General features: G+C 44.8%; 1 protein-coding gene across 2 annotated transcripts in view; it reads left to right on the forward strand.

Annotated features, from left to right (window-relative positions):
• SYNE3 (spectrin repeat containing nuclear envelope family member 3) overlaps nt 1-17174 on the forward strand; it is a 90230-nt gene extending 73056 nt beyond the window's left edge. For both annotated transcript variants that reach the window (XM_083732368.1, XM_083732369.1), the window contains exon 19: nt 7340-17174. In XM_083732368.1, the coding sequence (XP_083588494.1) occupies nt 7340-7537 (198 nt within the window). In that variant the 3' untranslated portion in view covers nt 7538-17174. The remainder of the gene's footprint in view (nt 1-7339) is intronic.
• Nucleotides 17175-17390: the final 216 nt, after the last annotated feature.

Consider the following 17390-nt stretch of genomic DNA (forward strand, 5'->3'; position numbering starts at 1 on the left):
GGAGAAGAGAGTGCTCTTGTGCTCAGATCCTCCTTGAGGGGTTCCCGCAAACATCTGGTTGGCTGCTGTGGTCATTGGCATGGTCCAGGAGGCTCTGCTCACATTCTTAAGGCACCTTGATATAAGGCAGAGGTAGGGAGCCTTTTTTCAAACAGGGACCACATTCCCTTCTGATAGTGGCAGACTTTTGGCTCTCGTATTTCAGCGGCACCCAGTGCGATGCTAAAATTCGGCCTCTCCCCACCTCTCGCACTCCATTCTACAGCATTGTTGTGGTGCCCCAGTGCATCTGAACCAGTCACACTACCCTAACAAAGGTGGTGCTGTGGTCTAAACCAATGAGTCTCTTGGATTTGCCAATCAGAAGGTTGGCAGTTTGAATCACCGCGAAGAGGTGAGCTCCTGTTGCTCTGCCCCAGCTCCTGCCAACCTAGCAGTTCAAAAGCACATCAGTGCAAGTATATAAATAGGTACCACTGTGGCAGGAAGGTAAACAGCATTTCCGTGCACTCTGGCTTCTGTCACAGTGTTCCATTGCACCAGAAGTGGTTTAGTCATGGTGGCCACATGTCCCAGAAAGCTGTCTGTGGACAAACGCCGGCTCCCTCAGCCTGAAAGCGAGATGAGTGCTGTAACCCCTTTGACTGGGCTTAACTCTCCAGGGGTCCTTTAGCTTTTTTAAAACCCTAACTCTGCCTCTGCTTCTGAGTGATCTTCCAAAGGCCCATGGTGGATCAAGCGAGAGGCCAAAGTGGACAAGGGAACAAATATGAGTTTCACCTCTGTATAGGAAGTTCATTGCTACACACACTCATTTTCCCCACCTTGTCTCCTCCAAGCAGACAAGCAGGAGGCATTCTCAGAATTCCTAGTTCCCACTCAGTGTTGAAGCATGGCCAGTGATGGGTATAGCTTGGGCAGAGTCTCCAGGGCCAGACAGAGAGGCATTTATACCTGGGCCTGAGGTTTCCCTAGCATTCAGCATCTTCCTCTGTCCCTTCTGACACTGCCAGCACTCTTAATGTCTGTCTTCACACCTGGTTATTTTGCGCAATGTGCCTCACTGTGCCTCAGTGCCTCACTGTCCTCGGCAGTGTTATTGGCGAGACCCGCCATTGCTCCAGCAATTGAATTTTTGTGCTCTGCAGAGCTAAGATGCATGGCATTTTGATCATGCCTCGAGTCAACAAGCCCATGGTGCCTTCCCACTCCTTGATCCTGCAGCGGCATCACAATGCTGAAGTTGTGACAGCCTGGGCATTTCCATGGCGACCAGCTGAGTCATTAAGCATGATAGCATGGCTGCCGGATCAGGCAAAGCCAAGCCGAGAGCAGGTGGGAGGGAAAGCAGTGGCAGGAATGCTGGATTTACATGACCTCTCCTGCAGGTGTTTGCCTTAGGGCAGTAGGGAGAAGTTGAAAGGGAGAATCAGAACCATAGTGTGCAGCTTGTTTGCGAAACAGCATCACAGTTTACCAACTGCTTCACATTCCTCAGGTCTCGCAACACCCCTGTGAGCTAGGTCACCATTCTCCCATTTTACAGGTTGGGAACTGAGGCTGAAAGACAGCCAGTTTCTCAAGAACTCACCTCAAGTCCGTGACAAAGTTGGGACCTTGAACACAGACCCAAACACCTAGTGAATGAGCAGCAGTCAGTGTGGGACACCTGACTTCCTGTGCTGCTGCCACCCAAGCTTCTGAGGGCGGTGGAACTGCCAAAAGGGCCCCGCCTGCCTATCGCAACACCCTAGGGCAGTGGTTCTCAAAAAATTTTTACACTGGTCCACAATTTCAGGTTAATAAATTTCCTCACAGCACACTGATTTTTTTATTGATAAGAAATACATTGGAAAACACAACTAGGATTGTCCTCAGTATCATTAGATGCCCTTGCACTCATTTTAAAAAGAGATCTATCCATGTTCTGCAAATAATAATAAAAATATTTCAATACTATACTACTCTGAAATGTTTAAAAGTTTCTATTATTGCCCTTGGACCTTCCAGACACAGTTACCATCCTCCCCTGCCACGTCACACTGCTTGAAAACCACACTGCCCTAGGGGGGGTCTGTAGGGAAAGAGGCGGTCTCTCAGCTATTTGGGACGTGCCTCATTTAAGGCTTTAAACACTAACATGAGCACCTTGAATTGGACCCAGAAATGAGCTGGCAACCTTGTGCTGAAATTAAACACATAGGATTGAGACTGATGAAGAAATTGGCACAGAAGTATAGTTTTATTTGTATTTATTTTTTACTTAACAGCATTTATATACTGCTTAATCATCAGGTCCTTTAAGTAGATTAATATCCATCTGCCTGGGATATGAAGGCAAAACAACTCCTCATTTGAGGAAAATAAGCTTAGTTGAGATGTTGTAACCCTTCATGTCAACTAGGGAAATGAAGCTTGACCCACTCACCCTTAAGCAATTCTGATCCCCCACACGGGGATTAGAATGTCCCCCTGGGATTTTGGAGATGGAAGATTCCTTTGGGGCATCTAGCTGGGTGCAAGACTATTGTCCTTTGTGCTGCAATTGTTTCTTTATGCTGCCAGGATTATGGCAGCTTTGAGCCACTTACTCAGATGCTAGGCATGCATGTCAAAGCATCCCAAGGGATGGATTAATTTAAGCACCCACTCTTCAAAATCTCATTCAGCTTCCAAGAAACATAGAAAGGACGCAATGCCAAAAATAGTTATGGGAATGTTTCAGCCCACTGGAGAGCAAGGGTTGTAATCAACTGGCTTTAGGCTGGATTTTTCTTGTGGCCATTACATTCACCATCTAAGCAAAGATTGTCCAATCCCAAACTCTTAGGCATTCCAGTTCCTGCACCCTGGTGGACTTGTAGTTTTGGGGGGATGTTCCAATCCATGAACCTCAAAGAGCTAGAAACCTACTTTTTCTCATAGGAATTTCTGTACACACCCCTGATTTCCTTACTGTTATGTAATAATGTCAAAAAAAAAAAAAAAACAAGTTGCTGCGCTGTTTCACGGTGAATTTGGCAGGAGCTACTTAAGGCTACATTGAGGCTGCATGCATGCCAAACATTTAGAGTTCCTACACGCCCCAGAAATAATAATATTGGGGGCTGTAGTTCATTAAGAGTGCTGGGAATTGTAGGTCTGGCCCTACCATTAGGTAGAGTGAGTCAGTTGCCTCAGGTGGCACCCATGCTTGGAGGAAGATTCAATTTCCAGTCCACTTAACTTCTGTACACGGAATGGTAGGCACCATCTTGTCTGCTTTGGGCAGCAAAATGTCTCGGGCCATCCCTGTCAAAGTTCTAGCTGAACAACAACACACAGCGAAATAGATCCTGTAAACCTGAACTCTGGCAGCCCTGAATCTAGAATTTCCCTGCTGGGTGCATAAGGACGTTGGACAAAGCAACTGGGTGAGAAGCTGAACTACAGAAATCTTTCTCGGTGCCTCAGCATAGTTAAGAGTGGCAGAGGGGGCTCTCTTGGTAGTTCTGCCCCCCTCAAAAGTGTGGCCCGGAAGGGAGACGTCTTTCTCTTAAGTTTTGGAACTGCCTTCTCACAGAGGTGCATCTTGCTGTCTTTGTTGTCCAGCTTCCAGTCATACACTGAAGACACAGCTCTTTACCTTTCACAGTTAAATGAAGTGTGTGGTAAAACTATGGCACTCACTCCTAGTAAAAGAGCATTGGGCAAATCCACGGGAGAGAAAGCTATCAATGACTACTTGCCATGATGGCTATCCTCTGGTCGGAGGCAGTAATGTATCTGAATACTAGTTGCTGGAAACCACCAGAGGGGAGAGTGCTCTTGTGCTTCAATCCTGTTTGCAGTTTCCCCACAGGCTTGGCCACTATAAGAAGAGGATGCTGGGCTGCATGGGCCATTGGCCTGATCCAGCAGGCTCTTAAAAGGATTTTGTTTTGTGATATCTACCTCTTCCATATTATTTAAGCCTAACTACTCTATCCCGAACTTAAAAATGGAAAGCGTAATGATGGTGGTGAACAAAAGAGGCTTAAAGACTGTCTGAAGGCAAGTTTTAAAAAATGTAGTATAAACACCAACAATTGGGAAACACTGGCCTGCAAGGGCTGCAATTGGAGAACAGCCTTTACCAAAGGTGCCATGGACTTTGAAGACACTCAAACTCAGGATGCAAGGGAGAAATGTGCTAACAGGAAGGCATGCTTGGCAAATCCACATCGTGATCAACTCCCACCCGGAAACCAATGTCCCCACTGTGGAAGGACGTGTGGGTCCAGAATTGACTTCCACAGTCACTTACAGACTTATTGTTAAAACCGTGTTTATGGAAGACAGTCTTCCTCGGCTATGAGTGATCGCCAAAGAAGAAGATTATTTAAGCCATACTGTTCTGCTTTTGCTTGGTTGTTTGCTTTTGTAATTGTATGAAACCTATTTCTGTTCCGTTGTTGCAACCCGCCCTGGGACATTTCAGTGAAGGGGTGGGGGTAAGAAATCTCATAAATCAATGAAAAATTCACTCTCCCGGGGGGGGGGGGGAACCTGGCAAACATGGGACGTGGTTATTTTTAATGTAGACACCCAGGCTGTTATTCCCCCATAATGAATTGTGTCGCTCTGGTGTTCTCAGAGGGAAACCAAACCTTTTCGTAAGGCCAGAATTGGATTCCTGGCCCACTTTGCTCCCTTGCCCTTCTTATAATGAGCCATTTCGGAGCAGCAGACCCAGTTGTAAAGGCTACTGCTATACATTGAACTCAAATTTCACCATCTGTTCCACTTCCCTTTTTATTCTCTGGCATCTTGTAAAATATGAGGCTTGTACAGGGAGCAATGAAAATAAGTCAGCCTGATTGTAAAGTGAGGTGCAAGGGGTGGGGACCCGGAGCTTTCTGCTGCTGTTCAGAGATTAAACAGAGAAGGCCCATGGCTAGATTGAGGTGCTGTATATCCCAAAATGGCGGCTGCCCCTGAACTCGGCAAACCTATACAAACATGAAGCAGAGCTTTGGCCATGAGGGAAAGTGTGTGAAACTTGCACTTCGTTGTAACTGAATACCCAACCAAAGGCGGCCATTTCTCTCCAGCAGCCACCAAGTTCCTGTCTGGCACACAAGACAGGTTGGAAAAATTGTAACTGGCGCGTGGAAATCTCAAAATTAATACTAAAAGCAACTGTGTTGTCCCTTGAGGAAACCGAGGCTGAGAAATTGTCTGGAAAAAATCGTTTGCAACACTAAGCATTTTCTTAGAGATTTTAGCATCTGGCAGATTGTCACACATAGGTCAACCCCAAACGTTGGCTCACGGAAGCCTTTTTTATGGTACCCAGAAACCTCCAGTCCCTTTTGCTCAGCACCTCGTGTCTCTTGAGGGTGTGGTCCATTCCTGCATAGAAGCATTGCTAGCTCTTGTAGAGGGCACACTGCCTCACATAATGGCTTCATGGTCTGAAAATTATCAGATGGTGTGCCAAGAATCAAATCACTTCATGCTAATGGTTCAGGGACAGAGCCAAGTTTGATGTTAAATGCAGTTGTGGCCTATTGGGACTTGTGAGACAGAAAGCCAGGAGCCCGACATGATGTGGGGCAAGATCCAAGGACAGAATCCTCTCCACTGAGTTCCAGAAAGGCAACATGGATAATGAGGAAGGTGAAGGTGACAGCCTGTGCAACTCCTTAGACTGGTTGGAAGTAAGAAGGCAGGCAAATGGGGGCAAGCTCAAGGCAGAGGGAGGCTGGAAGCCCCATTTGACGTAATGGAAGAGCCTCCACTGGTTAAATGCCTCTTCATGTCTAAGGATACCTCTTTCCATATGAGCCTGTCCGGACCCTGAGATCATCTTCTGAGGCCCTTCTTCATGTGCCTCCTCCATGAGAGGTCCACAGGGTGGCAACACAAGAACGGGCCTTTTCTACAGTGGCTCCCCACTTGTGGGATGCTCTCCCCAGGGAGGTTCAGCTGGTGCAGGGGTAGGCAACCTAAAGCCCGTGGGCTGGATGCAGCCCAATCGCCTTCTCAATCTGGCCCACAGACAGTCTGGGAATCAGCATGTTTTTACATGAGTAGAATGTGTCCTTTTATTTAAAATGCATCTCTGGGTTATTTGTGGGGCCTGCCTGGTGTTTTTACATGAGTAGAATGTGTCCTTTTATTTAAAATGCATCTTTGGGTTATTTGTGGGGCATAGGAATTTGTTCATATATATTTTTCAAAATATAGTCCAGCCCACCACATGGTCTGAGGGACGGTGGACCAGCCCATGGCTGAAAAAGGTTGCTGACCCCTGGGCTGGTGCCTTCATTATACACCTTTAGGCACCAGGCAAAAAGATTTCTCTTTTACCAGGCCTTTGGCTGATTGACATGCAGTGCCCTGTGTGTGTGTGTGTGTGTGTGTGTGTGTGTGTGTGTGTTATGCATTTTGCATTTTGATGTTGCGATTTTATGTTTAAATCGCCCTGAGACCTGTGGGTGTAATTAAATACATATTTAATAAACAAATAAATGATAAACTTGCAGATTAGTTTATAAAATGCAAATTGTATTAGCTGGGAAGAGCAAATAATTATTGGGAACCCAGAAGGCAGGGATGAGAAAATGGGTACTTTCTTTTCCTGCTCTGGTCATAATGAAAACCCCTTCTCTGAAATGTCACTTCAGATTCAAAGACACATTTAACATTCTGTGTACTTTCACCTGCAGTACTAGTTTTTGATGCATTAAAAATTGTAGGGGAGAGAGTGAACAGGATGAGTGATTAACTTTTACTTCCTGTTCTCCAAACACTTATAGTCCTCTCTGCTGTTGTGGGGGTGGGGGGGGAGGAAATTGATTCAGTTCATATTGAAAGTGTGCTTTTCTGATTTGCACTTTCCTAAACTAGATGAGGATGAAAATGCGGCTATCCTTTGAAATTCACACTTCTCTGAATTTTGCAGGAGCTTCCTGCAGCCAATCAGAAGCCTGCCAGCATCGCTGCCCGCCCAGAGGCATCCGCGGCTTTTGATTGGCTGCAGCCAATCAGAAGCCATGCCAGCCGCGTCACAGAAGTCAGTCTCCATGCAAGGCCTCTGCACCGCACCTGTTTAGCGCGGGGACTGACCGAGCGAGTGGCAGGGTCCGCAAGGTTCGCGGGCCGGATTAACGAGCCCAGTGGGCCATATCCGGCCCGTGGGCCTTAGTTTGACTACCTCTGCTCTGGGGTGTGCCCTGTGTCGGACCAGTCCTGTAGATCAATACCATCTGCCCCTTCCTCCTCTCTGGAGGGCTCCTGGGGAGGTGGTCTCCACCCCTCCTCTTCATCTGCCCAGCACCTGACATTAATGCTCCATTTGGTTTGTGTCTTTCAGGGACGACCAGCCGGGGCATGTTCCTTCCTGCGCCGCGTCTGCTGCGCCGCCTTGCCTCTCCAGCTGCTCCTGCTCCTCCTCCTTCTCCTCGCCTTCCTGCTGCCTCTCGTAGAGGAGACGCACAGCTGCAAGCTCGCCAACAATTACGCCCGCTCCTTCAACCTGGTGCTGAGATACAACGGCCCACCGCCAACTTAAAAGTCCTCTACGCCTGAAGGTGCAGATGAGGTGACAGATTAAGTTATCCGAGTGGCTTTTCCCTGAGGTGTCTCGCCTCCTGCAGGTCCCCCAGAATCCAAGGCAACTCACTAAGGGACCCGTGTAAACTGGAAACTTGGTCAAATGACCTGCATTGTCCATATAGGCTCAGTCCATAGAAATGAAGTATTCATACTTAGAGCTAAAATTATATTTTTAAAAATATATGGCTATATTTATACTGTATATATGATTTTTATATATGTGTCTCAATGAAAGATATCTTGAAATCACCGTTTCCATTTTTAACTCTGCCATTTTTATTGCTGTTCTTATTTTATGCCTTTGTCTTCGTTGAGTAACAGTAGATGTTTCAACTAAATCATTGTGTAAGCATAGAAACCAAAAGCTAAGGTATAACCACAAAGGGGGACAAATGTGAGGTTGTCGTGGAGTGTGTGTGTGTGGGGGGAGATAGCTACACAAGTCAAGTTCCATCTCTTCGACCCGTGAATTTTATGAAAACTACAGCTGCCACCTGCTTGAAGAGATCCTGCTTGATTCGTTGTAGTTGTTGATTAAGTACTTAAATCTATCCAGTTTGCATGCATTTGGAAATGAGTAAGAACTAAAGCAAAACAGCAAACACATATTGCCTGTATCTTTAGAGCAGGCATAGGCAAACTCGGCCCTCCAGATGTTTTGGGACTACAATTCCCATCATCCCTGACCACTGGTCCTGTCAGCTAGGGATGATGGGTGTTGTAGTCCCAAAACATCTGGAGGACAGAGTTTGCCTTTGCCTGCTTTAGAGGGTGGACATCTGCTTTTACAGGAGGCACCAGCAACATGCGGTCAGTGGAATAGGAAAACTAGGCTAGTCCCTTAAAGGCTCCAAAAGCCCTCCTGCCACCCTCTCAAAGCCTGCTCAGCCTTGGGAAGGAGGCAGCTGGGATCCAGCATCCTATCAGAGGCTTGGTGCCTCCTTCCTGAAGCCTGGGAAGCTTCTGCCCAGCTTAGGGAGGGAGGCACGAAGCTCACACCTGCAACACCCCCCTGCAAGCTGACTCTGTTCTCCTACAAAAAAAATCACCGCACACCACTGGAAGGCCCTATCTTTTCTCCTCCGTGTAAGAGAAAATGGGAAATGCCTCTTTTACAGGTGATGCTTTCTTTCTTCTGTTTTTATGTGTACATGCATTTAAAATATTTTTTTAAAAAACACTGCTGCCCAGTTAATTGGAGCATTATTATCATTCTTATTTAGTTGTTCAAAAAGGAATTAGTCCGTTAATCTAACCAATTAATCAGCTAGCAGTCGCAACCCTGTACCTGTTCCACACGATTGGCTGTGGCAAGATAGTGATATCATACCACGTTTTCATAATTACATTCTATGGATGGAGGAAGGGAACTCCACATGGAGCTGCCTTTTTTTAGTGGCAACCATTGAACTTCTCACTGCCAGTTCTACCCAAAGTGTGAGAAGGTAAGAGATTATCCCGGGAATTCTGTGGCACCGGGAAACTCAATGTGCCCCCGAGTGAATGCCAGCTTCTGGGAATGTCAGCACAGAGAGTGCTGTTGCAGTCAGGTCCTGCTTAAGAGCTTCCCATAGGTACCTGGTTGGCCACTGTGAGAATTGAATAGGTCTTTGGCCTGATCCTGCACAGACTTCCTATGTTTTATATGCAAGATGAGGCCCCTGAACCTTGCTGCGCCGTCTCGTCTCTCTCCCCCGTTCCTGCTACTCTCCTGTTATCAACGTTTTCTCTCTCGCACCCTTAACATAACTTGAAATACTTGAGTCTGATTGACCCCTCTCTATCGTTTCACTTCTTACCAACTGGCAAAAGATCCTGCCAACCTCGGCAGGAGAGATGTTTCTGGAGGAGGAGGAGGCAGAAGCTTAGGGTGATTGTAGGCAACATAGCAGACATTTTTTCCATGTGCAGAGGTCAGAGCAAAATAGTGGCAACGTCACTTCAACATTTCAAATGTTATGATATCTCCCCCGCCCCCTAAAAAAAAATGTTGGAGAAGGGGAAACTAAATTGGAAACACATTTTGGCAGCCTGGGGTCTCCCCACCCCCACCAACCTCCTCTCAGCATGGAATTAATTTTCTGCTGAATATGACAGCACATCCAGGGTCTCTAAAACTTTGCCCTGTAAGACTTCCTCTTCCAGGATGCTAACTTTGGTTTCCCCTTCTATCTAGTTTTTCATTCACTCACTCTCCAGCCTGCAATATTCAGCACTACATGGCCACTCCCCAGTGGGCTGCTGTGGGGGTTCCTTCCCAGTCCCTGCATTGCAGGGCATTGGCCTAGATGACCCATCCATAGAGAAATCATCACTGGACTTAACAGAGTTTAGTCATCACCCTCTACTCCTCAACCTCTCATATTGCCCAATCCAGCCCTTTTCTCTTTGCAAGTTAGGCCCCATTTGCGCTATACAATAAAATAAAAAGGATCGTACCACTTTAGCAGTCATTGTTTCCCCCAAAGAATCCTATACTATAGTTTGTTATGGGTGCTGACAGTTGTTAGGAGACTCCTATTCCCCTGGAGTTCCCAGGGAAGGGGGACTGATTGCTAAACCACTCTGAGAATTGGTTCCCATCCCTGATCACAGCCGCATGGCTTGGCTGCAACCCTCTGCATAGTTACCTGCGAGTTGGAGCTCACCCCGTCGTGGGGATTAGAACCACCGATCTTCTGATTGGCAAGTCCTAGGCTCTGTGGTTTAACCCACAGCGCCACCCGTGTCCCCCTGTAAAGCATGTTAGGCTTTAACAAAAGGCCTTCAGCCAGCTGAATTTCAGCCTTTAGCTTTTAAACAATCTTGCAAAGAAGTGTTACCATTTGAACGGCCAGCGTGAAGAAGGAACTCCATCAAAGGAAAAGAAAGATGTGTCCAACCTCTGCTTGTTTATTTCTGCTCCCCCCCCCCCATTCTCTGACTTCCTCTATGCTAATCTGTCCCAAACAACAGAAAAAACTTCACTAACAACTCAGTCGCTTGCTAGAGCAAGGAGGGTGCACCACTTACCCTGGTGATCTGGAAGATGATTTCATCCCTTCTGCTCTGGAAAAAAAAGACTGGGACTGCACCCCCTTCCTCTCTCTTTCCACGCCTATTCCTGCTCTGGCATCCTTCACTGCCTTTTTGCACTCTGGTCCCATAAAAATTATTCAGAGGAAAGGTCTACTGATATCGCTTAACTGTGCTTAAAATATTTTGCCGCTGTGGATTAAGACTATTACCGTTTTGCAAATAAGGAGGCTGCTTCACAGGGATGTTAGCAGCCCAACTGCACGGGATGTTCTTATGCTGTTGACTACCCAAGTGTCCACTGGAGGCTGACTTGTTCATTGCTCAAACTGGCACAGTGTGGTTGGGAAGAAGACTCATTAGCCCGTGCAGGGGTCACCTAAGGTGGCAGACAAGTCCAGCTTGGTATTTGACGTATCAGTCTGCTCCGAGACATTCCACTTTCTTGCTTTAACCCAGCTGCTGCTGCAACTGCTCAGCTTTTGTCTCAGCATCCCTGCTCAGAACCTTGAAATGGTTTGTTTGCTGATAGACTATGATCACTTTAGCAGCCGTTATCACCTTTAATCCCTGCTCTCTGCAGAATCATGGTGTTTTCCAAAATATTACGCTAGCTCTCTCTTTCATGTGATTTTTCCCTTTTCTGTGGAACAAAGAAGTTAGCTTTTTTCTTTTTTAGATCTATTATATTTGTGTAAGGCTAAGAGGCAAGCAGATCCACTCATTTTCTGCCATTACTCCATGCAGTTCATGTTGTGGTCTTCATTTCTGAGAGAGAAAGAAATCTAGCATTCGATATCCCTCCTTAAAAAATCTAGCATTCGATATCCCTCCTTAAAAAATAAAAAAAATAAAAACCTGCCTCAGTTCTGTTTAGTTTAAAACCTGGGCATGTGTTTACTAAAGTATTATCAGGGGTCTCCAAAGAATAAGACTTATCTTGGAAAAGCTGAGCTGACCTGTAGTCTAAACGGCACCACCGTAATTGCACAAGGGGATCCACAAGCAACCCATTGTTACTTTTTCTGCTTCGAAAATTGCACAAGGATTGGCTAGTCGTATATTTTTCCAGGCTGTCTTCCCATAAGGCATTCACACATACTGCTGGTGAGGCTGGATTGTCAAGGAGTGGGGAAGGTGGTGGGGTCGCTTCCAAGTAGTGATGGGGGCAGAGGGCGGAGAATTTGATTCAGTTTGCACTTAAACTTACTTAATTTGCACTTTCTGGAAATGCACTAACAGAAGCACCGGCCCCCTTCGGAATTCACACTTTGCCGAATTTTCGCAATGCGGTTCCTCAGACAAGTAATGTGTACGAAGAATGCCTATACTAGGGCAAAGTGTTCGTGTAAATGCATATATTACTGAGCAAACAAACAAAACATGCCGGGTTTCCTCTTTCAAACTGACTTCAACTCCCAGGGAATGGTGGCAGGGGAAAAGCCTATTTTCTGCCTCGAGCCTCCAGTGCAGAATGTCTTGTGGAGTTTAAGGATATTGTAAGCCAGCCTTTTATTTAAACCTGATAGCTATAGGTTACAAGGAACTAAAGTGGTACCCCTGGATACGAACTTAATTCGTTCCAGAGGTCCGTTCTTAAGCTGAAACTGTTCTTATCCTGAGGCGCGCTTTTGCTAATGGGGCCTCCAGCACATGATTTCCGTTCACATCCTGGGGCAGTTAGTGGAGCTCGTAACCTGAAGCATTCGTAACCAGAGGTAGCACTGTAAATGCAGGTATGTACAGGGAATCCAATGCAGGCAAATGAGCAGGCTGATATTATTATTATTATTATTATTATTATTATTATTATTATTATTATTAATTAAATTTATATACTGCCCTATACCCACAGGTCTCAGGGTGGTTCACAAGGTAAAATTACAATATAAAAACACAAAATACATAAACAAAATATAAACATAAACAGCTGAATAACCCCATAAAACAGTTAAAAACATTTAAAAATAAAAATTTAAAAATATAATTGAAAAGCAGTTTAAAAGAATGTAGTGTTTATCTTGTACTTTGACTGTGATATGGATAGGATCTTACTTCTTTTTGCTGCTTTTTGTAACTATCTGGTTCTTGGAATGTGCATTAGAATGTGATAGAGGAGAGTTAGAGTATTCCCTCTCATCCCTGTGCCTAGCATAGAAATCAAGCCACCCTCAAGGCAGGACAAGTTAGTGGAAGTCTCCCCGTAGGGTCTGTGCTTTAGAGGCTCCACAACATTTGATTTGTCCTGAAGCGATAGTTGACTTGAACATAGGAGAGTGCCTTACAGCAGAGATGCAGGATTGGGGGGGGGGGCCTCCAAATGTAGCTGGACTCCAACTACCATCATTCCCGACCATTGGGCATGCTGGCTGAGGGCGGTGAGAGTAGGAGTCAAACCATTTGCTTGGTGGCTGCAGCTCTCCAACATCTCAAATCGGGGTACTAGTCTCACTGGAGGTGGTGGGAAGTCAGGGGAAGCGCTTTCTCTGCCACAACGAGATACCCTTTCCTACTCTGCCCTCCCCACAATTAAGCAGCAAATAGGCAGACGGACACCCCACCCACACTTTACACAGGAAGCGGCCCCTGTCTAATGTGTCATTCAGCAATATGAAAAGCAACACGATGGCCAGAAACAATAACAACGTGAAAAACTTTATGGAATAATTCAAACCATCAAAACTAACAAACTGTAGTCAACAGTGACTACATCATCCCATGAGCACTGTTCCGGAGTATTTTTCAGTATATCTATTCGGAAAAAGATTGGTTAATGAAGAAATTACATATCTTTCTACTTACGAGTGTTGAACTAATTGGCTGATGAAGAATTCAACGAAACAGTAGTTGTTATCTGGAAACACTGTTCAGCAGAGTTCAGAGTTGGACCTCAGAATTGGACATTTGCTGATTATACAAAGCTTCACAGCTTGCTCTCCACCGGGTAAAGTCTGGCACTGTGATTCATTTAAGGACTTTCAGAGACTTCGGTTTGTTAGTTTTGATGTTTTGAATTATTCCATAAAGTTTTTCACATTGTTATTGTTTCTGGCCATCGTGTGGCTTTTGATATTGCTGACTCATATTTTGCAACACAGGAGTTTGTTTGTTTACTCGTTAATGTGTCATTCAATCAGGAAGGAAAGGCAACGCTTTTTCAAACATGACTCTCTTGCTCCAGCTTTGCTATATGGCTTTTACAAGCTCAGCCGTGCATTTTGATGCCCGGCAGTAACAAAGCATTTACCTGCAATCTTTCTCTTTTTCACAAGTCATTGATCAACGTCTCCTCCTGGAATTAGTGTAGATTGGTTCCAAAAAAGGCATAGCTAATTTCTAGAGGAGGAGAAGGCGGCAAACTGGTCTTCTTCCCACCCACTTGCCTAGCGCTTCTGCCCCTTGAAGCCATCGTTTTCCCGCAACCCCAGTTGTTACTTGGGGTGCATGTCTATTTTTCTCAAAACGAAAAGCCTTTGTCAACTCCAATAAGAGTAACAGAGCACAGGCTTGGCATTGCCTCGCACATGCATCTGCCTCATAGCTCCATAAGCGGAGCCTAACCATTGCTGTGATCTGTATATAATAGGAAATGTCATAATTGCACTATTTAAAGGAAGGTGACGTTCCACATCCATATAATTTTCATGCCCAGCTTTATAAAAAGGAAGAATGCTTTCATAAAAGTGGAGAGATTTTTTTGGGGGGTGGGGGGAGCTTATTGTGCTAAGCTTTCCCTTCTGCTAAGGCTTGATCCTGTTAGTTTCAGATAATAAAAAGGGTTCTCATTCATTCCATCCATGCTATTGGGATTTTGCTGGAATTGACCTCTTTATGGTGCTGCCGGGGGGGCGGGGGGCATTGAATTTTGAACTGAATATTGTATTTTTCTCAAGTTACATGGATACCCATGGATTTGTGTTTGAATTATCAGGGTTTTTAACTTTTAGACATAAATGCAAAGTAAATTGTGAAAATACTGATTATCTGGGGGTGCCTTTTCACAGCAAACTAATATATATAATATTTATGACAATTTAACTTCCATGGCTCCCTGCCCCCCCCCCAAGAATCCTGGGAATTGTAGTTTAGGAAGGGTGCTAAGAATTCTAGCCACTATACACATAATATCATTAGTGCCAGATTTAGTTCTGTCTCTGAAGTTTAATAACTTTCAGTCTGGCCAGTATCTGGATGGGTGAGCTTACAAACTCCTAGGAAGAAATATCTCATAATCCTAATATGTGAAGAAACCTTTAGATTCACATGATGATGGTTTTTCATCTCCAAAGCATCTCAAACAACTTACCCAAAAACTTTTATATGTATGTGCGACTTCACAGTGAGCTGATCTTACATGCAGATATCTGTACAAATGGCTGTTTGAAATGTTTTTCCAGTGTTAAAACAACCAAGAATCTTATGACACCTTAAAGACTAGCACATATATTGTGGCATAAGCATGGATCTGATGAAATAACCTCTAGCCCATTGAAGCTGACATGACAATATATTTGTTATTCTTTAAGGTGTCAGAAAAACAGATAGCATTCTGGGACTTCTTTAGTCAGTGAACCTGAACCATGCATAAATCTTTCTTATGAACTGGACACCGCTCCATAGTGGTTTTTGGCAGAGGAACCATTATGTGTACAGCTTATTTACATAATACGATATAGTACCAGTCAAGCAAATTGATGAGCTACAGATCATCACACAAAGTCTGGTACCTATGACTGTCTAGGAATGCAAACCATGGAGCAATGTTTCTATGCATGATCCACTGAAATGCACGGACTCTTAAGTGTGACCAGTGCTCCAATCCACGGGAATATCAATTGTGCTTTAAATTGCAGTGACACCAGTTTCTACTTGCAATTCTGCAACGTAAGTCAACTCATTGGGTGCTCCAACTTTGCTTCTTCTGTACAATGCACCAGGCAACAAAATGCTTTTGTGTGTGTGTCAAAAGTAAACCACTTGATTTCTGTAACTTTTCTATTTGTGCTAACTTGAATGTGTTGTTGGCTCAGAAAAAGGTCATGATCATTGTTTAGCCCAGGGAGAAGATCGTCTTTGCTGCCTTCCAGAAATAGAACCTCGTTTCTTTCCCTGCATCACCTAGAAGAGCTAGAGATGTGTTTTATGTTGAATCAAAACTATGCTGCACCTTGCCCTGGGCCTTCTAGTCACCAGCTCAACAAATCTCAGGCAGGCATCCTTCTCAGTTTAGCACCCGAGATCTTGAATGGGAGATGCTATAGACCAGTCTTCCTCAACGATGCCGTCCAGCTGTTAGACTACAAGTCTCATCTTCCCTGACTATTGGTCATGCGGACTGGGACCAATGGGAGTCAGAATCCAAAATGTCTAGACAGCACCAGGTTGGGAAGACTGCTGTAGACCAAATCAGAGGCATTAAGATGGAGCTATGGCCCTTCTTTCCAAGTTACCTTATTATCTCATCTCATCCTACCTGACAAGGCACATGATCAATGGAGCTTACCGGTGGTGGTAAATAGTTGGGACAGAGCATTTCCACGTGTTAGAGCTATTCTCCGAGTCTCTTCAGAGAACAATTAAAGCACATTCAGCACAGATTTAAAGCACATGGCTTCCCTCAACAAACCCTGGGAACTAGTGTTTTGCCCTCAAAGAGCTTTAATACTCAGCACCCTTAAGAAACTACAGGTTCCAGGAGGGAAGCTGTGGGCTTTAAATGCATGGTGTGGATCTGCCAGTGGATCCATTAACATATAGAAAGACTGGCTACATGCAGACACATGTAGCTAGAAGGCCCTGCGTAGTTCAAGGAACGGGTTTCATAAAACAACCCAGGTGGCTGAAGGAAGTGTACATCATTCCCAGCTTTCCTTGGCAATCATGGTCCTTTGACAATGGACTACTAGGACACAGGCTTCATATTTCCTGCTACCCCACCCCTTTTTTTTTGTTTTAGCTCGGGCACTTATAAACAAACACCCCCATACTGTAGGGACCATTTCCATCACACTGTCCTATGGTGTGTGGTTTTGAACTATGTTTGTAGAAGCTGGGCTCATTTTAGCTTAAAAAGTGTGGGCCCAAACAGATGTACATGTGCGAGCTATCGCAGTTTGTACCTTCTCTTAGGCAGATTTTGTGTCCTGGACTTTTCCTAAAGCTTTCTGCCGTCATATGGAGAAATGCTGAGCAGCCCAACTCCTTCGCAAGATAGAGTTGCCATATTTCAAAAAGTAACAATCTGGACACAAAAGTTACGTTTTAGAACTGTTTTTAAGGAAAATCGGCAAAAACGACACTGCCGACATGGGTTGCTATATGTCCGGATTTTGCCAATTTCCACCCGGACAGTGCTTCCGAATGCAATATTCCAGGTATGTCCAGGAAATTCCAGGCATTTGGCAACCCTGTCATGAAACTGTTGTCTTTTTGAAGAGCCGCACTTTTTAAAAGAAAAAGATAGAAAGAAGAATCCTCTGTGTGCTCATTTAACGTCACTGTGGTATTTTTGTAAATGGCTTTTTTTAATTAAAAAAATGCATATATTTTTATTCTAATAAATGCCTTCCTGTTTGTAAGCTGCTGTTTCAGTTTGGGTTTTTTTGCGGGGGCGGGGACTATTATATTGTTTTCCAAGAGGGGTTCTGCACATGTCACATGGAACCCAGATGTCTGAGAATGTTGAACAATGAGCAGATGATGGTAATTTTAGGCACATCCACACTATTTATTTAAAACACATTCAAAGCATATGGTTTCCCCTAAAGAATCATGGGAATGGTGGTTTGTACAAA

The sequence above is a fragment of the Podarcis gaigeae genome (assembly GCF_964106915.1).
Source record: "Podarcis gaigeae genome assembly, chromosome: 1".
Taxonomy (NCBI): domain Eukaryota; kingdom Metazoa; phylum Chordata; class Lepidosauria; order Squamata; family Lacertidae; genus Podarcis; species Podarcis gaigeae.